Source organism: Sinohyriopsis cumingii, unplaced genomic scaffold (assembly GCF_028554795.1).
Source record: "Sinohyriopsis cumingii isolate HCF-2022 unplaced genomic scaffold, ASM2855479v2 utg000198l, whole genome shotgun sequence".
In the NCBI taxonomy this organism is placed as follows: Eukaryota; Metazoa; Mollusca; class Bivalvia; order Unionida; family Unionidae; genus Sinohyriopsis; species Sinohyriopsis cumingii.
This window is the reverse complement of record NW_028315875.1, coordinates 1,194,727-1,220,493: the sequence shown is the minus strand read 5'-3', so window position 1 is coordinate 1,220,493 and position 25,767 is coordinate 1,194,727. Positions and strand designations below refer to the sequence as shown.

Genomic DNA, 25,767 nt, shown 5'->3' with positions numbered 1-25,767 from the left:
GCTGTACTGGTCATGGACCAAAAGATCATTTGAGATGGTCTGTTTTCCATTTTCTGTCATCCGGCCATTAGCACAAGTTTTTTATTAGAGATTATATGATGTCTTAAGTTGGTCCTAAATGAAAATGGTGCCAATTTTTATGTCCAGTTTCTTGGAAATCTGGTTATTGCCACCCCTCCTGAACAGATATCAACATGGTATTTTCACTAAAAGATTTCTTCTGATGCCCATTTGGTCCTAAATGAAAATTGTGCCAATCTGACATCCAGCATGACTACAGCAGTGGACATTGTAAAGATCTTGTTATTGCTATTCCTTCTGAATGTATGGTTGTATCAGCATGGGGTTTTCACTGAAAGACTTCTTGTGATGTTTAGTTGTTCCTAAATAAAAGTAATGCCAATCTGATTTCCAATATGGATGCCACAATGACCATCTTAAAAATCTTGTTATGGCTACTTCTGAATAGAAAATTATATTGACATAGAGTTTCAGAAGTGTAGTTGGTCCTTAATGAAAATAGAGTTTTTCTGATGTCCAGTATGGCCACCAGAGCAGCCATCTTGAAAATATTTGTATTGCTACTTCTCCTGAAAGACTGTTTTTACTTTAGTACTTCTTATGGCCAGTAGTTAGTCCAGAATGAAAACGACTGGTCTGATGTTCAATATGGCCAACACTGCTGCCATCATTAAAATCTAATCTCGAGGAATGGGGATTTAAATTTACATGGGCTTTTCACCAGAAGACTTCTTATGAAGTCCAGTCAGTCTTAAATGAGACTGTTGCTGATCTATGTCCAATATAGCCACCAGAGATTCCATCTTGAAAATTATTTCATTGCTACTGAATGGATGATTGTACCAGCATGGGTATGCACTGAAAGAATCCTTATGATGGCTAGCTGGTCCTGAATGAAATGAAAACAGGACTGTTCTAATTTCCAGTATGGCCTCGACAGTGGCTATTTTGAAAACCTTTTTAATACTACTTCTTCTGCATGAAATGTAACATTGTCATGGGGTTTTCATCAGAATTCTTTTTTATGTAGAGTTGGTTCAAAATGTGCCTGGTTTAGATCTGATCTCCAATATGGCACAGCAGTGGCCATCTTGAAAGTATTGTTTAACTACTGCTTCTGATTGGATGGGCATTTTAATAAGCAGTTTCTCATGATGTCTGGTTGTCCTAAAAATTGTGACATCCAGTATGCGTGTCACAATGACCATCTTGTTATCAATATTTTGCCTTAATAAATGCTCATATCAGCATCGGGTTTTACCCCAGCAGCAATTTGAAAATTGTTTTATTGCTGATGGAATAGTCTTACTGGTTTGTTGAATTCCTGGAAATTCTTTTCAGTCAGTAGAGTATTAATCCCTTTCAGGGACTCTTGTGTAAGTTTTGGAAGTTGAGAGTTTGCTTGCTGTGCAGTACAAAGCCTTATTTGTTTATATGTACTGTAAATACTCACTCTAACTGCAAACAACATAGATCCTGAGGCCCTGAGTGGCCGAGTGGTCTAAAGTGCTCACCGTTACAGATCACTGCCATCTCACCTCTGTCTGTGTGGGTTCAAGTCTCGGGCTCGTCAGATGCAGGTGTGTGAGAAAGCTTGCCGGTAGCTTCTCGTTGGTCGCTGGTTCTTTCCAGGGTTTATTCCGAGTTTCTTCCTCCACCATTAGTTCTGGCCGCCATGTATAGCCTATCTTGTGCTAAAAAATGGTGTTCAACCCTATTTCAACAACAACAGCACAGATCCTTATCTGCCATTGCATGATATGCCTAAAGACCAGGGTATATGTTCTATTGATTACTCCTAACTTACTGCACAGATCCAGATCTGCCAGCACCGTTTGCAGTTGGACTTAACTTAGAAGCAAGTGTATATGGTACACTGCAATAGGTGACACCTGTAAAGAGTTCATTCATAATTTGACTTCAGTGAAGTTTTGGAGTGGACCATTCAGTTTGACAAGTAAAGAGGGATTTCATCAGATAGTTAGGTCACTTTCAAAAGACACTGGAATGCAAAGTGAAATTATCCATGCACATATTGGAATATATGCTGACAATGAAAGGCTTTCTGCAAATTAGTATTGCTGATGCATGAATGGTCCTTCTGGATGTCAGGTTAAGTTTACTCATAGCCTGTGACTTTCATGTAAATATGGCTTCTTGGGGTGGACAATGATAATTCCTTCTTGGGATGGATGATGATAATTGCTTCTAAAGCAGATTTTAGGAAAACTATATAAAGAAAGAAAGAAAATGTTTTCATGAACTCAATAATAATTATACCTCTACTTTAATATCAATTGAAAGAAGTAAAAAATTTTTTTTAGTCTTTTGTCGTTTATGGTCTGTAACAGGGACGATCATTTTGTTATCAAGATCACATTGATATCAACTGATGTTCTGTATGATAACTAATGTTTACAATTTCTGCTGAAGATATGTACTTAACGTTTCCCGTTTCCTGTGTAATCATTGATTACAGTCTGGCTATATTTAACGGATACCATTTATTTATGCAGCATATTTATATTGTTATTTCGTATTTACAGAACCCGGCATTTATTACAAGGCTCTAGTGAATTCTGTTGATGAATGATCCAGTGACAATAATAATATGAGTGTAGGTTGTGCCAAGATTCAAAACTTTAATATCAGACCATGAGCTTGTAGGTCTATGAAGGATGGAACCTGGTTGGGTCATGTCTTTGGAAGTATTGAGATGTCAAGTCTGTATACTTCTGTACACATTGAAAATGAATAGCCAGCATTAGTACATGGGTTTTATCCTTGGCCTTGGAAGGGGCCCCGAGTGGCCGAGTGGTCTAAAGCGCTCACAGTTACGGATCACTGCCATCTCACCTCTGTCTGCATCAGTTCAAGTCTCTGATTCGGCTAATGTGGTTATGTGAGAAAGCTTGCCAATAGCTTCTCGTGGGTCGGTGGTTCTTTCCGGAGTTTTTCCGGGTTCTTCCTCCACCATTAATACTGGCCGCCATATATAGCCTATCTTGTGCTGAAAAATGGCGTTAAACCCTACAACAACAACAAAAATCCTTGGCCTTTGATCATATCTTTGAAATTATTGAGATCCCCATCCTATACTTTAATCAGCATGTTGTGGCGGGAAATGAAGATGGACATTATGACTGTCATTTCTCTCACCATGGAGACTTGTTCCCAGTATTTATATTGGAAAATCATTGTGGGTTACCAACCTTATAACTGCCAGTCTAACTTTCAGTTATATGTTTGGTCTATGTAAGCAGTTTTTTTTAAAAAATTTGTCAAAAACAAACCCCAAAATTTTGTTTTGCCTGTGTATGGATGGTGAGTTACAGCAATCACTTTAGTTGTTAACAAGGTTAAAGTTCTTGAATGAACTACATTTTCTACTTTGCTTACTGGATTCAAGTGAAACTCAGATAATGTCACTATATGTCAGTATTCAAGTTTTGTATTAAAGCTGCTCAGATTCACATATTGTCTGCAATGGCTGAATTCTGTTGGGATAATATTACTATACCATCTATTACTCACTTATGAGTCCAACTGCAAACTGCACAGACCTAGCTCTGACATTCCATAATGCATTGGTAGATCTAGGTCTGTGCATTTTGTTGGAGTAATCAGAAGAACAAACAAGGTATACCCTAATTTGCAGGTGCATTATGCTACGGCAGATCAGGATCTTTGTTGTTTGACTCAATTAATAAGAGAGTATGTATGGTAGGTGTAAGGTTTATACTGAAAAATGCACCATCTGTGCAAAGCAATGGCAAATGGGGAGACAGATATGGTTACGAACACCTTGTCATCTGTGTTAAGATTATTCTATGTACTTCTTTATAAGTTGACACCAACTGTAAACTATCAGAGTGCATTATGCTTTAGCAGATAAGGGTATATATTATTTACCATTGGACTTGACTTAATAAGTGTGTATATACTGTATTCTTTTTTCCTTACAGTTTGCATGTACAGTTTGTATGAGGTTGCATGTACAGTTTGTATGAGGTTGTATGTACAGTTTGTATGAGGTTTCATACAGGTGTTTAGCATATTATGTTACAAGTGCAGTAGACCGCTACAGTGGCCTAGAGGTTAGGGCATCTGCCTTGGATGCAGGAGGTCATGGGTTTGATCCCCAGCCGAGTCATGTCAAAGACTTATAAAAATGGTACTAACAGCTGCCTCGCTTGGCACTCAGCATTAAGATGTTAGTGTTAGGACTGGTTGGCCTGGTGTCAGGATAAAGTGACTGGGTGGGACATCATGCTACATGTCTGCGGCATGATGCCCCAGTGCTAGACATCACTTTAAACTGCCACACTGCAGACATCATAGCATTATGACTGGAAAATTGTCAAAGCTACATTAAAAATCTAATCACACATGCACACATACACACATCATACCATACCATATCATATCATAGCATATAATATCATATCATATATAATGTCATTTGATATCATATCATATAATTATAATGTCATTTGATATATCATATATATCTTGTCATATCATATATCATATCATACCATATCATATCATATCATATCATATCATATCATATATCATATCATATGTCAGAAATGCTATGATATATAATTATTCAAAAACTTATTTTGGGGCCCTGGGTGGCAAAGTGGTCCAAAGTGTTTGCCTTTACCTATCGCTGCCATCTCACCTCTGTCCACATGGGATTGAGTCTCAGGCTTAGCCAGTGTGGGTATGTGAGAATGCTAGTAGCTTCCCATGTGTTAGTGGTTCTTACCAGGGTTTTCCTGGGTTCTTTGTCCACCAATTATACTGGCTGCCATGTATAGCCTTTTGTGTACTGAAATGTGGCTTTAAACCCACAAGAACAACATCAACATTTCATATCTGCTATCATTCCAGCCAAATAATTTATAAAATTGGTGCAAGGTGTAAGAGGTCAATATTTGATCAGTTTGTTAAGAGTAACATTAGTGGGAGGCAATAGATAGCAGTCACTTTTCCTCCAGCTGCCAGTGATGTCATCATTAGTCTTTGGTATGACTCGGCCGGGGTTCGAACCCATTACCTCCTGCTTCTGAGGTGGATGCTCTAGTCTGTAGGCCACTGGAGCGGTCCTGAGTGTGCTTTGAAATAACTGGTTGTTTAAGGTAGATGATTGCCTAATGTAGGTATTCTTGAAAGCAGGTCTGACTATATTTTCTAAACCCCATAATTGATTCTTGGCAAAAATCACCCGTTACCGTGGAGTCGAGGTCACAGCAATATAAAATAGATGTCATAGATTTTGGTTAGTCTTTTCATTTGCTTTTATTTCTCAAACCCTTTGATGACATTTTCTCAATTGGGTTGAACCTTTTTGAAGCTAAAACAACTCATTTATTGACAGACTTGCTTCCCCTTTCACCTTGGGATCAAGGTCACCACTCATAGAAAATGTGCATTATACTTTTGATTATAGTTTTTTGATATGCTGAAGTTTCCTTAAATCCATGATCCATTTAATTTTGGGGATTTTGTTGGTTTTAACAGCACTTTTATCACATTATTTTCCATATCATGCTGAGAAAATGGGAGCTGTCTTTCCCAAGGATATGACAGGGTGGGCATTGAACCCATGACCTTTGGATAATACAGCTGATGCTCTACCCACTATGAGACAAAGCTTGTGTACTTGTGTACCACAAGGAATTGGGCCATTATCAGAGGGGTGGTGGCGGAGTGGACTGGTGGATATAGAGGGACTCACAAGTTAGGGAAATGACAAGGGAGGAAATTTACTAGGATGGTATTCCGTACTCCAGAAGCACTTAAGTGTCCCTATCAAAATGTTAAAAACTCTTGGCAAGGCATGGCTTTCATTAATCAATATATCAAGCATTCCATTGAACCCATAGCTAATTGATTGGTCATTTACTGAGTCATGAAGCATTTTGCCATTTTTGGGGTACTACAGTCATTGTGGAGAAAAGATAAATTATGCATTTTATAAAAAAATTCCCCAAGCTCTTTTTCATTTCTCTAGAATTTATTAATTAATTTATAAGTGAGAGTACTGTGCAGGATTGATAAAGGTTTTGTTAAATGGAAGATGTCAGAAATTAAGTAATTGTTCTTAGTAGATGGACCACTTTTCATTTTTTAGGATTTTTTATGAAAGTTTATAGATTTTGTTCTCTATCTCTTGTAGCCTGCAGAATCAGATGAAGCACCTCCACCTCTTCCATCAAGACCCACCCCAGGAAAACCAGGTGGCAGTTCCAACCAATCAAGAAATGGACCGTTGGTAGGCTTTTTCAGAAATAATTGTAGGAACTGTTAAACATTTCAAAAGTTAATAATTTATTGAGACTAATATTGGTAACATTATGCTCCACGTATGTCAAGGAACATACTGTACATACATGCTTATAAAATGAGTCAAACGGCAAACTCCACAGACCCATATCTGCATTGCATAATGCACTAGCAGATCTGGATCTGTGCAGTTTGTTAGGAGTAATCAGTAGAAAGAACGATGCAGACCCTGATCTGCAGGTGCATTATACTATGGCAGATCTGGATCTTTGTTGTTTGCAGTTTAGCTCAACTTTTAAGTGAGTAATGTAATGTCTGACAAGTTGGCTGCTTTTTTTTTCATTTGTTGGTTTTAAAAATTCTAGCTCTGCTGACTGTAAGGCCTTAGTAGAGCTTATGATAGGGCTCTGTGTCTGTCTGTCTGTCAGCATTTGCTTGTCTCTGGAGGCCATGTTTTTGATCCAGTTTTTATAAAATTTTGAATCATCAATGACTCAGGTCATTTGGAATATGTGTGCAATCCTTGCATATCAGTGTGTATGCAATCCTTGCATGTCAGTGTGTGTGCAATCCTTGCATGTCAGTGTGCAATCCTTGCATGTCAGTGTGTGTGCAATCCTTGCATGTCAGTGTGTGCAATCCTTGCATGTCAGTGTGTATGCAGTCCTTGCATATCAGTGTGTGTGCAATCCTTGCAGATCAGTGAGGTGATCTTGCATATGGTACATAAAAAAATCAATTGCCATAGGAAATATTACTCCTTGATTTATTAATTTGTTTTGTATGTCACACTTGTAAGACAACCTCTACTCTGCATGAATTAAATTTACAGTAAAAACATAGACTTATAAGTGAGTGTAGGCATAATTGTTTTTTTAATATTGATTTTGTACCAACAAGAACATGCTTTTTGTAAAACCATTTGCAACTTATAAATTGGAGTCACTCCTGTGAAGCATTATTGATACCAATATTTTGGTCACATTGCTGTAACTAAGGCTGCAACATTTACCAAAATGATGCCATTTTCTTGAAAAGATTAGAAACTCAGCCTTTTCCCCATGTAATCTTTAAGCTTGTTCCACAGTTGCTGCACCTCACTCAACTTAAAGCTTTTTCCTTTGCTGTTCATTCCTTCTTTGGACAGAATTCATTTTATATTTGTTGAAACTGACTGTTTTAGTAAAATAACCCATGGATTGTCAGGATATTGTTTCCTACTATATTTTTACGTTATGAAAATTTCAGTAATAGAATGGTACCTATTGCATGAACATAAATATTGAATTCTTGTGTGGGATCTACAGTAACTAAGAAATAACAGTGGTATATCAGCTTGAAAAAATGTTTCTTTAAAATAAAATGTTACAGATCAAAATTTCTGTTTAACAAACATGTTGTTTAAAGGCAAATTCTGTAGTTCAGAAATATTTGTATTAACATTATCACTGAATTAACCTGATGTTTAATGTTATGTAATGTTTGCAATAATGTTATGTAATGTTTGCAATAACTTCTCCAGTTTTCAAGTGATGCCTAATTTGATTTGAATATCATAGATGCATATTTTAAGAAAGAATTTACAACAAATAAAATCGTGCTAAATGATCCTTGTAAACCGTGTAAACAGGGATGGGTAATTATATAATTTAAGAGTGACAGCAACGTGCATGTATATTACCGCTTTTAATGAGTGTGTGAACATTTACAGGCAGTAATATAAATGTTGCATGTACAGTTTGTATGAGGTTGCATGTACAGTTTGTATGAGGTTGCATGTACAGTTTGTATGAGGTTGCATACAGGTATATTATGGTTTTTTGAGTCTATAATACTCAAGCCATTTTTTACTACGGCTCTCTGATTTTTTTTTAATGTAAGTTTAGAAAGGGAGAACCTCACATAAAGTAAATATCTATTAACGAATCTTGAGTTCAGCTCGATGTTGTGGAAATTAAGTACATTTTACTGAGCATTAACTGGCCCTAGAATTAGAAACATTGGTATCTAACACACTATTTCACACATTACAGACCATGGAATATTTGCATCATTTTATTATTATTTAAGAGGGGGTGAATACATTTTGAAAGTATGTCATAACATGATCATACAGGTAAGTTGATAGTCAAAGAATTGTCCTAATCAAGCACAGACTGGTTTACTGTGTATTGACAGGATGAAATATTGCTATTATTAGCTTGCCTCTGCAAACTAAAGGAAAGCTTTTGATGGTTCATGCAATCTTGGAAAACTCTTATGGGAGTAGGTCGGGGAGCTAACTGTGTACATGCATGTACATTATTTCCATGTATTCTTCAGTTAAGCTTTTGCATTTAACTTATGGGCATTTGGGCATGCCATATATATATGAAACTGTACTCAGAATCCTAAAAGTTGGTGACAGTGTGCATCTTGCTAAGTCACAGACCCTAATTGCAAAGTGAGGCTTCTGTTTCCTATATTTCATGCTTCAGTGACTTTGGTGAAATTTTCTGATTATATATGTGAATATGTTAGAGTTCTAAAACTTTAGAATTGTATGAATCTTTGGTAGTATTAAAACTTATTTTACCAGGTTATTGTGACCTATATTTTAGGCTTAAATAATGTAGTTTAAGTATTTGTAGCTTCTAATGCCAGATTGCTTTATGCATTGCACACCTGTACAAAATACCCTTTCCATCCAGTGCAATTCAGAATAGTAATACATTTTTATTCAGTGATAAATATTCCATTTTAATGGCTATATATATTGTATACTGTGACAAATTATTCTAAAAATGTATGTTAAATGTACATGAGTAAGTTTTTGAAGAGCACACTGGAAGCATTTCATTTGAGGCTTCAGGTGAATTGGCCATAATGAGTGATTAATTATGCTTGAATTATGATTGTAATAGTGGACACACTGGCTCCCCAAGGTTACTCAAAGCCTTTGACTTTTACCCAGTAGAACCTGTTTTCCAGTGAAAGACAGTGACCATAATTTCTGAAGCAGATTTTATGAACAACAGTTTTAAAAAAACTCTTTGGTTTTTATCATTTTATTATAATGCATCTACTGTGATGTCATAGAAAATGATGTTTTTGCTTTACAGGACATAGATCAGAAAGCTTATGGGACTATATGTTGTCCAGCATTCATTGTTTTTCTGTCATCCAATGTCTGTTGATTAGCATAAGTTTGTTATTACTCCTAAGCTACTTGGAGGATTGTCAGAAAACATTTTAGACACATTTATCCTATGGTTTAGGTTTTACTCAATCAAAATGTTGACATTCAGACATCCAAACTGGATGCCACAGTGGCCATCTTCAAAATCATATTACTGCAAATTCTTTTCAATCGTCGTATTAACATGTGATTTTTACTGAAGGACTTGATGTGTAGTTTTTCCTAAATGACACTTTGGCTAATCTGATGTCCAGTATGTACACCATAGTGGCCTTTTTGAAAATCTAGTTTTGCCTACTACTTCAGAAATGACAGGCATATTGATGTGGGTTTTTCCTCAGTAGACTTGTTATAATGTTGAGTTGCTTCACAATGAAAATGGTGATCTGCCATCCAATATTTCCATCACATTTGACCCCTTACTACTGCTACTTCTGAAGGGATGGTCGTATCAACAGAGGGTTTTCACTGAAAGACTGTCTACTTGGTCTTAGATGAAAGTGGTACTGATCTGATGTTCAATATGGCCATCATTTGTCATTACTAATCCTTCTGTCAGTGAAGGGATGGTTGTATCAAAATCAGGATTTTACTGAATAACTTCTTTTGATATCTGGTTGGCTCTTTATGAAAATGGTGCCATTCTGACATTCAGTATGCCTGCTGCAGTGACCTTCTTCTATTCTCAATGAATGGTGTTATCAACATTTGATTTTAACTGAAAGGATTCGTATAGTTCATTCTAAATGAAACAGTTGGTGATCTGACTTTTTATATGGCTGCTGCAGTGGCCATTTAAAAAATCTTATCACTACTTCTTCTAGATGGTTACTGTATCGACATAGTTCTTTCATTGAAAAACTTCTTATGATGTCCAGTTGGTACTATGGAAATAGGGCTGATCTTATATCCAGTAAGGCCATTATGGCATCCATCTTTAACATCTTGTTATTATTATTATTTCAAAATGGAGAGTTATATTAACAGGGGGTTTCCAGTAGAAGACTTCTTATGATGGTCCTAGATGAAGATGGTGCCAACTGACATCCAATATGTCCACCACAGCAGCTAATTTGAAAATGTTGCTACTGCAGAAGAGTACCAGTAATGGTTTCAACACTCAGCAGTTAAAAGGAAGAAATAGCCTTTTGTTGAATTCATGGAAATTCTATTCTGCCAGTAGAGTATCAATCCATTTGAGGGACTCTTGTTTTTTCATGTTTTTTGTGCCCTGTCACTGGGGTCAGCATTTTGCTAGTGAAGATATTTTTTTAGTCTCATTGAAATTCTGCATGTTAGTTAATGCAGGCAGGTTTAATAATTGGTGGTTGCACTTTAGTTTAAAACTAAGAGTATTTTGCTTTATCAATACAACTAGCCAGTGCCTTGGATACCAAATGAAAGCAGATCAAGAGTAAGTATTCTTTGAAAAACGAAACTTGTTCTTATGGTCTGATCTTGTGCAACCTGTATCTGTTTTCAATGTGCATTGATCTACTGTACAAAGAGAATTTATATTCATCACTTTTTAGACTTTTCAGCAAGGTTTTAACTTCAGAATGATGATCATACCCTTTTTTTTTTTAAATCCTTCCATCCTGGGTAAGACTACAAACAATATGACATCACAATTTAATCCTGTCTGGCAACTAATCATATCTTGGACACTTTTTTAAATAAGCTGTCCCGATTATCATATAAATTTATTTCATGCCTTCTAGCCAAGCTTTACTGAATGTCTTTTTCAGATTTCTTCCTTTATGAATTACTTAAAAACATATTTAGCTACCATTTTCCTTTAGCATGTTTACAATTTCTGTGACTTTAAATTTATTATAATCTGTTGTATTGTAAGTAGAAATTAAATATCTTTTGCATAAAAACTAAAATTATGCAGTAAAACCCCTCAAAACTTAACATTCTTGGAAACAAGTTTAATTGTAGATTTGGACAGGTTTTCAGTTTTCTGTCATTATTTTTCAAGCACTGAAAAGCTTTTTTTAATATAAACTTTATAAAAATAATTAATGTTTTTCACATAATTTGAACTAGACAGTGATATCATTTTGTGTCCATTTGTGAAATAGGAAAAGCGCTGATAAGACTAGAGACAGAAGGTTTAATTATTAGATAATGTGTGTGTGTGTGTGTGTGAGTGTGTGTGTGTGTGTGTGTGTGTGTGTGTCTGCATGTAAGAGTACAAACAATTAAGAATGCTGTTTGCTTTTTTAACATGTAATGAATAAAATTAGCTGAATATCACATGTTTCATTTCAAATACTTTTTGTTTTCATGATTAATCTATTGTCCATGGTGGACAGAGGACTTTTGTATAGGAGTTAAATGTACTTATGATGAGTAAACAAAAATGTTCATATTGTCCTTTATGTGCATGTGTCCTTTATGACAGATATCCTTTATGAGCAGGTGTCCTTCATATCAGTTGTTATTTATGGGTATGTATTCTTTATGAGCAGGTGTCCTTTATGACAGATGCCTTTCATGGCAGGTGTACTATATAATTAGGTATCAACTAAGGTTTTTAATTTAAATTAGAAATATGTACATGTATGTATGGACTGATTACTAAGTTTGAATGCTTCAAAACTGAGTGCCCACCCCTCCCCCAATTTTACCCCTAAACATGTTTTGACCTACATCTGAAAAACTTAATAGGTGACCACTACATATTTCTCCCCTCCCCAAATCATTCAGCGGGTTCCCCAGAAGCCCATGATCACATATGTACAGCTGACACACAGTATGATGACACAGTGCCTTTATACATTGAAGAAGAATTGTATTTTGCCAAGTTTGGGGTACTTCCTGATAAGGTGATCATGAACTTTACTTTATATAGTCAGACTTACTGATGAGGTGATTATGATGTGATCATGAACTGTACTTAATATAGTCAGACTTACTGATGAGGTGATTATGATGTGATCATGAACTTTACTTTATATAGTCAGACTTACTGATGAGGTGATTATGATGTGATCATGAACTTTACTTTATATAGTCAGACTTACTGATGAGGTGATTATGATGTGATCATGAACTTTACTTTATATAGTCAGACTTACTGATGAGGTGATTATGATGTGATCATGAACTGTACTTAATATAGTCAGACTTACTGATGAGGTAATCATGAACTGTACTGTATATAGCCAGACTTACTGATGAGGTGATTATGAGGTAATCATGAACTGTACTTAATATAGTCAGACTTACTGATGAGGTAATCATGAACTGTACTTAATATAGTCAGACTTACTGATGAGGTAATCATGAACTGTACTGTATATAGCCAGACTTACTGATGAGGTGATTATGATGTGATCATGAACTGTACTTAATATAGTCAGACTTACTGATGAGGTAATCATGAACTGTACTGTATATAGTCAGACTTACTGATGAGGTGATTATGAGGTAATCATGAACTGTACTTAATATAGTCAGACTTACTGATGAGGTAATCATGAACTGTACTGTATATAGTCAGACTTACTGATGAGGTAATCATGAACTGTACTTAATATAGTCAGACTTACTGATGAGGTAATCATGAACTGTACTTAATATAGTCAGACTTACTGATGAGGTAATCATGAACTGTACTTAATATAGTCAGACTTACTGATGAGGTAATCATGAACTGTACTGTATATAGTCAGACTTACTGATGAGGTAATCATGATATACCCATTACCCACACCTAATTGACTGATATACCCATTACCCACACCCAATTGACTGATATACCCATTACCCACATCCAATTGACTGATATACCCATTATCCACACGCAATTGACTGATATACCCATTACCCACACCCAACTGACTGATATACCCATTACCCACATCCAATTGGCTGATATACCCATTACCCACACCCAATTGACTGATATACCCATTACCCACATCCAATTGACTGATATACCCATTACCCACATCCAATTGACTGATATACCCATTACCCACATCCAGTTGACTGATATACCCATTACCCACATCCAATTGACTGATATAACCATTACCCACGTCCAGTTGACTGATATAACCATTGCACACATCCAATTGACTGATATACCCATTACCCACATCCAATTGACTGATATACCCATTACCCACATCCAATTGACTGATATAACCATTACCCACGTCCAGTTGACTGATATAACCATTGCACACATCCAATTGACTGATATAACCATTACCCACATCCAATAGTCAGACTTACTGATGAGGTGGTCATGAACTGTACTGTATATAGTCAGACTTACTGATAATGTGATCATGAATTGTACTTTATATAGTCAGACTTACTGATGAGGTGATCATGAACTGTACTTTATATAGTCAGAGTTACTGATTAGGTGATCATGAAATTAGCAGTTCATGATCACGTCATCAGTGAGTCTGACTATATAAAGTACAGTTCATGATCACCTCATCAGTAAGTCTGAGTATATAAAGTACAGTTCATGATCACATCATCAGTAAGTCTGACTATACAAAGTACAGTGTTAATGATTACCTCATCAGTAAGTCTGACTATATACAGGATAGACAGACTTACTGATGAGGTGATCATGAAACACATGCATTGTACTGTATATTGACTGACTTGGGGATAGTCATGAAAAACATGGACTGTTCTGTATATAGTCTGACTTAGTGATGACATAATCTGTACCATATATAGTCTGACTTAAGTGTATGGGGTAATCGTGAAAGACATCTATTAAAATGTAGAGATGAATCATGCCAGTCACAATCATGTTTTGATAAATGCTTGTGTTGTATTATGTATCAATACTTACGTCAAGCTGACCATTTTGAAAATTCCTGGAAGTAGATTAAAATGGCAAATTATAATGTACCATATATGGTAGTTTATAAAAAAGGACCCAGATGCAAATGATACAGACCCACATCTGCTGTCACATAGTACAACAACTGATCTGGGTTTATGCAAGTTTGTTAGAACTAATCAGTAGAATAAACACCATTAACCCTGCCTGCAGATCAGAGTCTGTATTGTTTGCAGCTGGAGCCAACTTATAAGTGACTATATACAGTAAATCATTTGCATGTATTTGACATTTTTCAGATGTTTTCACAGGAGATTCCTGTTCCCAATAGAAAATGCAGTTCAAAATTCTGCAAACAAATTGGCAGTTGTGGTGTCTGCATCTGTATATGTTCATATTGATTGAAAATAATATTGTATGTGTCATTAATTGATTCAGAGACCCAGTCCAGATGATTCTTACATTGAACCCAGTCAGTGGACCAGTGATCATGGAATGGATACAGGGCCTCCCTTACCACCACGCCCCCCAAATTTAAATGTAGGCCAGCTTGTCTTGTGTGTTTGGTGTTCAGTTGCAACAGTTTTGAGTATTTACACGGAGATATTTTCTGTCTTTCATGCAGCATGTTCATTTTTCATGGCTGGAACTTTCCCATTTCAAAAAGATCTTGTTCTCTTGCACTATCTATTTGTGTGTTGGTTGGTTGCTTGATGTCATTTAAATCCTGCTAGATCATATTACAAAGAGACATTGTTTATATGTAATTGGAGGATAGTATACACATGTTCATCATGGTGTTCAGGTGTTAGATTTTGTGTTCTGTTAAACATGTTGCAGGGCTTTGATGTACGTGATGAAATTATTGCGATAAATACTGGGAGACACATTGAGGCATAATGCTTTCTAATGGTTTCTACTTCATAAAAGTCTTTGTGATTTTTATGATCTGAACAAATTTAATGTCTCATATTTAGTAATACCCAATGATAGGAAAGGTAAAATCACTGCTGTCAGATGTAACATTTGGAAAATATTGAAATACGTGCAGCTGACAGTAAATGAGTTAATTGGTACATGTGTAAAGCATAGCAATCAAATCAAACTCAAATCATTATGACAACCTTCAGCAGAATACACCAGTTTGACACTAATGTCTTGTCTTGATTGAATGCAGTAGGGATCATTCTTAATGCCATCCAGTGTTTTATTAATAGATGGTCTCACTTTTAAACAGTATACACCATGGCTCCCATGTACAGCATTATAATGAGAAAGTATAAATTACGCATTATAAAATACTGTTACAATACTGTTGTAAAAATGATAGAGGGATTAACGTTTGAAGCAAAGTTACACATATTTACAATCAACATCAAAAAGTGTATGATATATATTGTATGATTGTAGACTGCATACTCTATGGCTCGATGGACATTGCTAAATTGAGGGAGTACTGTATTACATAAGAACACAACAGTAAAGTTGAATTATGCAAATAAACGCACCTTGTTGGACATTTTATGTACCTCTGTCCTCATTTAATGATCATGATATAGGGATTTCTTGAATTTAGGGAGACACTGGCAGTTTGGGGTGAGAGAATGTCCCCTGAGCTCTCAAGCTACCACACTTGCAAGTTGTGGGGGGGGGGCAGATGTTCCCTGAGTTCTCTCAAGCTACCACACTGGCAAGTTTGGGGGGCAGGGAGATGTTCCCTGAGTTCTCTCAAGCTACCACACTGGTAAGTTTGGGGGGCAGGGAGATGTTCCCTGAGTTCTCTCAAGCTACCACACTGGCAGTCATTAGTCAAATGCCATAACTAAGTGAAATAAATAGCAAGAAAAGAAATTTAAATGTTACCCAGTTGTGTATGATTCATGAATATTCATACTTGCATGTGTTATAAGAATGCATAGTACTGCGTATACTCACTTATAAGATGAGTCCATCCGCAAACTGCACAGACCCAGATCTGATGTCACATAATGTGCTGGCAGATTTATTTCTTTTTAGTTTGTTAGGATTAATTAGTAGAATAAACAAAACAGAGTCTAATCTGCAGGCACATTATGATACAACAGATCAGGGTCTGTTTTGATTACAGTTTGAATCGACTTATAAGCGAGTGTATATAGTATATAAGTGATGATATTAGTGGTGATGGGTTGTTATGATGGGATTACTCTAGCAGCCTCATACAATATTTGTATTCAATATGAAAAAGGTGGCTTTCATCTTAAACTTTCAACTTCTGCAAATGAACATGCTGCATCTGTTGCCTACACAAATTTATGAGTGTTTTGACCTGCGAAGGATCAAATCTCAACCTTCATAATTTGTAGACAGACTAGCAGTTTAGCTTAAATGCATGATTTCCACCATACATGTTGTCGACTTAATTTTATTGATGTATTTTTCCTGTTAACATGTGCATTTTATACCCCAAATCAAATAGTCAGGAATTTAGTTGCTGTTTTAAAACTGAATGTACAAGCATTAGCTGTTATCTTATATTTGGCATCAAGAAACTCAAGAATTGAAGGCAGCTGGATACAGCAGATTGATAATAATCATAGCTTCGAAAGGCTTGAATCGTGTAGTACAGTTTATCATAATCATAATTACGTCTTAGGGATTTTGTTTGTCGGGAATTGTATGGTGTAGATGCTGCATTTAGACTAAGTATAGTTTTAGCAGACATACTTGATTGCTTCTGAGATATTTATAACAACTGTTTGTAGCTTTAAATTTCATACAGCCACAAAATGCAAAGTAGCTGAAGTTACGTAGTCCAGAATAAATTTATGCAGGCATTCCTTATATTAAGATCTGAATGCAATTTTGACTAGTTTTAAAAAGGGATGTAAGGCAGATTGTTATATTGACATGGAGTGTTGTTTTAGATTTTGTACATTTTCATAACTATCACTTACGCATATTTAGTATATTAGTGAATCTTGTCTAACTGTACAAGAAGACTTCATTTTCAGTGACATAACCTACATGCATCTGGTGTATTGGTGTCTTGTTGCAGCAGAACACTATAATTTCATATGATATTGATATTGCTGTTCTGTGCAAAACACTATAATTTCATACAATATTGATGTTGCAGTTCTGTACAGAACACTATAATTTCATATGATATTGATATTGCATTGATATTGCAGTTCTGTACAGAACACTATAATTTCATATGATATTGATATTGCAGTTCTGTACAGAACACTATAATTTCATATTGATATTGCATTGATATTGCATTTCTGTACAGAACACTATAATTTCATATGATATTGATATTGCAGTTCTGTACAGAACACTATAATTTCATATGATATTGATATTGCATTGATATTGCAGTTCTGTACAGAACACTATAATTTCATATGATATTGATATTGCAGTTCTGTACAGAACACTATAATTTCATATGATATTGATATTGCAGTTCTGTACATAACACTATAATTTCATATGATATTGATATAGCAGTTCTGTACAGAACACTATAATTTCATATGATATTGATATTGCATTGATATAGCAGTTCTGTACAGAACACTATAATTTCATATGATATTGATATTGCAGTTCTGTACAGAATACTATAATTTCATATGATATTGATATTGCAGTTCTGTACAGAACACTATAATTTCATGTGATATTGATATTGCAGTTCTGTACAGAACACTATAATTTCATGTGATATTGATATTGCAGTTCTGTACAGAACACTATAATTTCATATGATATTGATATTGCTGTTCTGTGCAAAACACTATAATTTCATACGGTATTGATATTGCAGTTCTGTAGTCCAGAATGTTATAATTTCATATGATATTGATATTGCATTGATATTGCAGTTCTGTACAGAACACTATAATTTCATATGATATTGATATTGCAGTTCTGTACAGAACACTATGATTTCATATGATATTGATGTTGCAGTTATGTACAAAACACTATAATTTCATATGATATTTATATTGCAGTTCTGTACAGAACACTATAATTTCCCAGTTTTTTTTTCCTCAAGAAATGTTGACCATAATTTTTAACTCGTCTATTGCACAATAATGTTTATTAGAGCTCTTGGAATGTGGGGACAGTATATTGTCTTTAATGAAACAATTGCTAGGTTGATGTGGCCATACTAACGACTCTCAGAGAAACTAGGGCAAAGTTGATGGGACCATAATAGCTTCTGGTTCTTAAGAGGCAACCACCCAGGGTGATTGTATGCTGAAATATTTACATTACAAGAGCTTGATCATTTGGACACTCCATTTTTATGCTGAAATATTTGCATTGCAAGAGTTTGATCTTTTGGACACTCCATTTTTATGCTGAAATATTTACATTGCAATAGCTTTGATCTTTTGAGGGTGAATCGTATGCATATTGTTCAGTTTAATAGATACAAGAAAGGTATGAAAAAAATAAAGCCCAGCTGCAAGGGACTCCAGGCAGCCAATTGGTTTACGGTGCTTTCCTTTATGGATAACCCACATCTCACATCTGTTTGTTGTTGTTGTTATAGGGTTTAACACCATTTTTCAGCACAAGAAAGGCTATACCTGGAGGCCTGTATAAATGGTGGAGGAAGAACCTGGGAAAACACCGGGAAGAACCACTGATCCATGAGAAGCTACTGGCAAGCTTTCTCATGTACCCACATTGGCCAGAGACCGAGATTCAAACCCATGCAGACAAGGGTGAGATGGCAGTGATCTGTAATGGTGAGCACTGTAGGCCACTCGGGGCCCCCACATCTGTTTGTGTGCGTTAAAGTCTTGGCTTGGTCATTTGGGGATTTTGAGAAAACACGTCAGTAGCTTCCCATGTGGCATTAGTTCTTCCTGGGTTCTTCCAAATATCCTGGCTGTCATGTGCTGAAAAATGCATTCAACCTGTAAAACACAAACACCCAAGTAAATGAAACTGTCTTTAACCATTTTTCAGTCTATTTGCATAAATATATTTATTGATGCAACAATGGGTGCCAATTGCAGTGCATCTGCAACAAACTTTTGATGGGTTTTAACATAGCTCCATCACACAGAACACAAAATCACATGCATTAAGAAGTGCTATTTTTAGCTCAACTCTTCTTTGAGGTAAGCAATTGTACATCTCTGGCATTGACATCTGCCTCAACTCTTCTTTGAGGTAAGCAGTTGTACAACCTCTGGCATTGACATCTGCCTCAACTCTTTGAGGAAAGCAATTGTACAAATTCTGGCATTGACATCTGCATCAACTCTTCTTTGAGGTAAGCAGTTGTACAACTTCTGGCATTGACAAACTGCCTCAACTCTTCTTTGAGGTAAGCAATTGTCCAACTTCTGGTATTGACATCTGCATCAGCTCTTTTTTGAGGTAAGCAGTTGTACAACCTCTGGCATTGACATCTGCCTCAACTCTTTGAGGTAAGCAGTTGTAATACTTCTGGCATTGACATCTGCCTCAACTCTTTCTTGAGGTAAGCAGTTGTATAACCTCTGGCATTGACATCTGCCTCAACTCTTTGAGGTAAGCAGTTGTAATACTTCTGGCATTGACATCTGCCTCAACTCTTCTTTGAGGTAAGCAGTTATACGACCTCTGGCATTGACATCTCCCTTAACTCTTCTTTAAGCAGTTGGACATCCTCAGGAATCTACATCTGTACAGAATTTAACATATACCTCTGTACATCCTAAATGACTGTCAACCATTCTTTCCAGTGGTTCCTAGGTAACAATTTGTTATGAGATTTATAGTATCTAATGTCATGGGAGGGGACTAACTTTATACATACATGTACATTCTTGGTTAACAGAGTTTGACATTAACATTTTTCAGTACTACATTGTCGCAACATTTTGACAATGTGATATTTTCAGCTGGATCAAACCATACCATTTTAAACATCCATTTGCAGATTTCCTGTTTAGAACACTATCACAAGAAAGAAACTTATAGTTCAATATTTTAAGCTAGCCATTTACTGTTGTGTAAGAATTGTAACTTGCAAATGTTAGCCTGTGGGCATCAATTTTGAGTGCTTGTAAAGTCTTTGCATTTAGTGCAGGATTGGTATACTGTAAATACTGTTCTACCTGGAATCATGAAACTTGCTAAGGGATGCATCTTGATGAGTACTACTTCCTTAAGACAAAGTAGGTCACTGTGACCCATCATTTATGATCACATTGACTCAACAGTGCTAGAACTGGCTTCATCCTAGTCTGTTCAGAAGGTCCTTTCTGTCCAGTTCAGTGGGAATTAGGATCAAATGTTTATTCAATGATAAACTTTCCACATTAATGACTTAACATTGCAGGTTACCTGTGTATTCTACATGTGAATAATCACAGGAATTAAACAAGTCATGTAGATCCTCAGCTGTAGTGATAAGTCAAGGTAATTAATGCTGCATGAGCTATATATTTTGAACTGCTGTCTTGTAACTCCAGTGTTACTTATAGCCTATGACATTATAGCCTCATGAGCTATATATTTTGTACTGCTGTCTGTAACTCCAGTGTTACTTATAGCCTATGGCATTATTGCCTCATGAGCTATATATTTTGTACTGCTGTCTGTAACTCCAGTATTATTTACTGCCATTAAAATATGGCTTCTCGGATTGGACACTGATAATAGATTTTCATTCATGCAGATTTTAAGAAGAATATTGTTTTTTTAATGGGTTTATGTCTTTTATGCCCTGTAGGTAGGTAGGTAGGTTGGTGGGTATGTATGTAGGCAGATGGTATCACAATATATTAGCACAATGATTGTTATATGTTGTCTATTAACAGTTAAAATGTCTTGGCCTGAAAATTTTGAAATCTGATACAATACTGAGTGTGTATGCAAAAGTCTTTATAATTAAGCAGGTGGTGAGTAAGAAGAATTGGGAGGGGGATGAGTTAGTGACAGTGATGCAAGTAGGTTATTTAGTGATGAGTCAATTAGAGTACATTCCCCTGCTAAAGGACACACCATGGTTGCCACCCAGAGTGATCCAATGGCAGGATAAAAACCTTCACCCTTTCATTTGGAAGTGTGGCATACTAATCACAGAAAACTAGTTTAGAAAATTATACAAGTTGAACATGTTCAACAGCTATTCATTTGATTTGGGTTAAGTTGCATGGCATGATATTTTGGAACTAACAGCCTGGTTTTGAATTTTGCGGTAAAGTTTTAGAGATCATGGTTTTGTTGTATTCACTAACATTCCAATGTTATTTGATGATCTAACTAGTTTGAATACATCACAGTGATATTCTCACTTTAACATTTTATTTATCTAAGATATAATTTCATCTCATTTTCAATCAAAGAACCACAAGGGAATTCATAAATGGTACTACATTGATACCTTTTCAGAAAGGTTTACTGGTATAAGCCACACATTTGATATCTACAGATAGAAATGCAGTTAATCCAGAAATTTTTATTTCCACATCTTAATATTTATATTAACTATAGATTAATTAATTTAGAAAATTATGATGTTTCCAGTTTATGATATTGATATGTATATATTTATAGGGATTAATGACACATAAGCACAATCCTGGCCATAAACTGCCAGGTAAACCCTAGTTAGTAAACATGATAGTGTCAGACACCTTGCTAACATTCCCAACATATTAAGTCAAAACTCTAACCAGATGTTAATATCCAGTAGAAAGCAAAAGATAAACAGTAAAGATATCACAAAAATTCCCCCAAAAGGCTAAGAATCTTCAAATACAAAATGAGAATTTTTCTGCATAAATTACGGCGTTTTAAAAAATCCATTATACATTATGATAGAATGAATGTAGCTGATAGCATACATGTTACCTCCATTAGTGGCCTCCAAAAACATGGCCTCCAGGAGGGCATCAGGCTTATTCCACATCCACATAATGGCAGGACATTTTAGTATTTTTGGATGAAAATTGTCCAGATGAATGAGATTTTGCTATATTTAATTCAATTTTTACAATTCACAAGAAAAGAAAGTCTTGATTTAATATGTTTAATTTGAGATTGTGCAACAAGAATATAATGTATGATATAGTTTTTGAACAGTGCAAATTCCCTGAAGACTATTGCACATACTCACATAAAAATTGGATCCAGCTGCAAATGATATAGACCCAGATCTGCTGTTGCATAATGCACTGGCAGATCAGAGGTTATGTTGAACTGATGATGACTTCTAACAAGCGGCATTGATCCATATCTATGCCACATGATGCAACAGCAGATTGGGATCTGTGCAGTTTGCAGTTGGATCCAGCTGTTATGGGAGAATATACAGCATTAATTTGTTATGAGGCCAAAATAAAACTTATTTCTGGTTCCAGTCACAATAATTTAGGAAGGTCAGTACAAATTGTTTGCTTTTATTTCTCAAATGGGCATGTTATTGTACCATTTTTTGTGCATTTACCTATCCCAAAGTTTTAGGGTTGTGGCCGTTAAAATAGGGTAGTTCAGGTAACCAGAACCACGTATATTATTTTCTTCAGCCTAAGATGGGGGGGGGGGGGCACAATCATAGGATACAGGTTTTCGTAGTGTAAAATTTTTTATTGAGTTTGGGGTTCCTACGAGACAATGATAATCTCTGGAAAGACCCTGTCACTAAAATATATATGAATTTAAGTACTAAAGAAAATGTGATTTTATGCAGAATAACAAAAATATACTTGGTTTATTGTTACTGGATTATAACTTTAAGCTAATTTTTAAATTAGACTGTCACAGGTTATTGATTGCACAGTTGTAAAATATTGAAACTGCTGTGTTAATGTACCAAAAGCTCACTGCTCTCTAATGCAAACTCTAACACTGGGGCAACAATTTTGATTTTGACCTCCTAGCCCAGTAAGGATGAAGCCAAGAAAATGGTCACATAATTTGAAGTTTTGTTCTATATCTCCACAGTACAAATTGGGCTACTATTATGAAATTTCATTAGTCCAACAATGAATTTTACTTCTTGAGGCTTGTTAGACAGGGGAATTGTCATCTCCTGCTCTAATGTATTTGTGACATTAGAAATAAAAATTCAGTTTAATAGCTTTTAGCTCTACTTGTCATAGACCAGAGGATGGGATGGTGTCTTCTCTGTCATCCATCAACCCATTTGCACAATTTTTTCTATATCATTACTTCTCCTGAATGACTTGCAGGATTGCCATGAAACTTGAGACATATTCATCCTATAGTATAGTTGGTTGTAAATGTAACCAGTGCTGCTCAAACATCCAATATCATTGTCACTGTGGCCATCTTGAAAACTGTTCTTATTGCTACTCCTACTGACTAGATGGTCATATCAACACGGTGTTTTTACTTAAAGACTTCTATTGACATGTAGTGGCTGATCTGATGTCATGCCACCACAGTGGCCATTTTGTAAATCATGCTGTTGGTATTCCTTCTGAATAAAAAAGTGATATTGCCATGGGTTTTCACAGAACACTTTCAGAGATGTCCCAAATGAGTGTTCATCTGATGTCAAATAAGACCAGCACGGTTGCCATCTTGAAAATTGTATTACTTTTGCTCCTGAACAGATCGTTGTATCAACATGGGTTTCTTTGTTTTACTAAACAACAATATTTTATGATGTCTGGTTGGTCCTAATGATGCCATTAAGACACTCAATATGCCTGTCATAGTGGCCATCTTGAAAATATTATCACTATTTCTCCAGAATGAATGCTCATATCAGCATGCAGTTTGCACTGAAAGACTTTTTATGATTTTTTTAGTTGGTCATAAATAAAAATGATACCATTTCTGATATGACTAACACAATGGCCATCTTGAAAATCTTGTTATCACTACTTCTCCTAGATAGCTGGTCATATTGTCATTTTGCTTTTACCAAAAGACATTAAATAGAATGGCGCCATTCTGGTATCAAATGTATTCACAATGGCATCCATCTTGAAAATCTTATTATCTGTACTCCTCCAAAACACTACTTATCAGTACTCCTCCAAAACACTAGCTATCAGTACTCCTCCAGAACACTAGTTATCAGTACTCCTCCAAAACACTAGCTATCAGTACTCCTCCAAAACACTAGCTATCAGTACTCCTCCAAAACACTAGTTATCAGTACTTCTCCAAAACACTAGCTATCAGTACTCCTCCAAAACACTAGTTATCAGTACTTCTCCAAAACACTAGTTATCAGTATTCCTTCAAAACACTAGTTATCAGTACTCCTCCAAAACACTAGTTATCAGTACTCCTCCAAAACACTAGTTATCAGTACTCCTCCAAAGCACTAGTTATATCATCATGTGGTTTAAATCAGAAGACAGTTAATGATGTCTTTTTGGTCTAGAATGAAAATTATGCCAAGCTGACATTCATTATGTCCACCACAGCAGTTAATTTTGAAAGTCTTGTTATCACCAAAGAGTGCCAAAGATTGTTTTAAACACTTGAGGCTTAAAAGGAAGAAATGGTCTTACATATTTTGAATTCCTGGAATTTCTTTTCTGCTACTAGAGCTCCTGTACAGTTTATATTTTTTATAGTGAGATTCTCACAGCACATATTAATAAGGAATTATCATGATGGGCTGATTGATTATTGATTGATTTATTTTTTAATTTATTGATTTATTTTACTTTATTGTTCAACATCTGAATGTATACTCGGTGAAACAGTAATGTGTAGGACTAAGACATGAAACTGAAAGGTACATTAACTTTTGAAAACGAATTAAAACAGTTCAGTGTGTGCATTATAAAACAATGGATTGAGTCACAGCCTGGATTTTTGTTTCAGGGCAAGGAAATATTTGTATATCTTTCATGATTTTAGACGTCAGGTTTGTATTGTATGTGAAACAATGATTATATTTTCTGTTCTTTACTTGGTTTATCTTTAAGAATTGGCCTAGTTTGTTAAACTTAATATAAATAAAATGGTGACAGTTTTATCTCAAAATATTTGACTGAATCATATTGACTTAAATCTTGTGAATGGACAAACAACTACCATGAGTTCCAGCTGTACTAGATGGTATGTTGATCTCATGGTAAGTGTATATATTATTTTGAGTAAAGTGGATTTGAGGATAATTAATGACTCATGTTATACTGTCATAAATTTCTTTTTTCATTCTTTTTCTAGGCATAATAGTTCTACAAATGATTAAATGTTCCCATGTTTCATATTTTTTAATTCTTTTTAATTTTAATTAGTCTTATTTTCTTCCTATTTCATTCTTAATTGCCAAAAGGTATGCATGTTATGTATCTATATGAGGTATATTAGTGACAGAATGTATGAAATGAACTAGATAATTTATTATTTGAAATCACAAATCTCTATTATCATCTCCAGATGGCATTGGATATTTTCATTTAGATAAAAAAAACATTCATGGCTTAATTGGGCAAAATATATTATGAACCAG

At 35.4% G+C, this 25,767-nt stretch overlaps 1 protein-coding gene across 12 annotated transcripts in view; it reads left to right on the top strand.

Moving 5' to 3' along the window:
* LOC149774564 (uncharacterized) overlaps positions 1-25,767 on the top strand; it is a 156,053-nt gene that overhangs the window by 27,960 nt on the left and 102,326 nt on the right. For 10 of the 12 annotated variants that reach the window (XM_089945086.1, XM_089945085.1, XM_089945084.1 and 7 more), the window contains exons 3-4: positions 6,209-6,304; positions 14,757-14,858. In XM_089945086.1, the coding sequence (XP_089801212.1) occupies positions 6,209-6,304; positions 14,757-14,858 (198 nt within the window). Of the gene's footprint in view, positions 1-6,208; positions 6,305-10,871; positions 10,908-14,756; positions 14,859-25,767 lie in introns of all 12 variants that reach the window. The other 2 variants (XM_089945090.1, XM_089945094.1) reach the window with 2 other exon arrangements.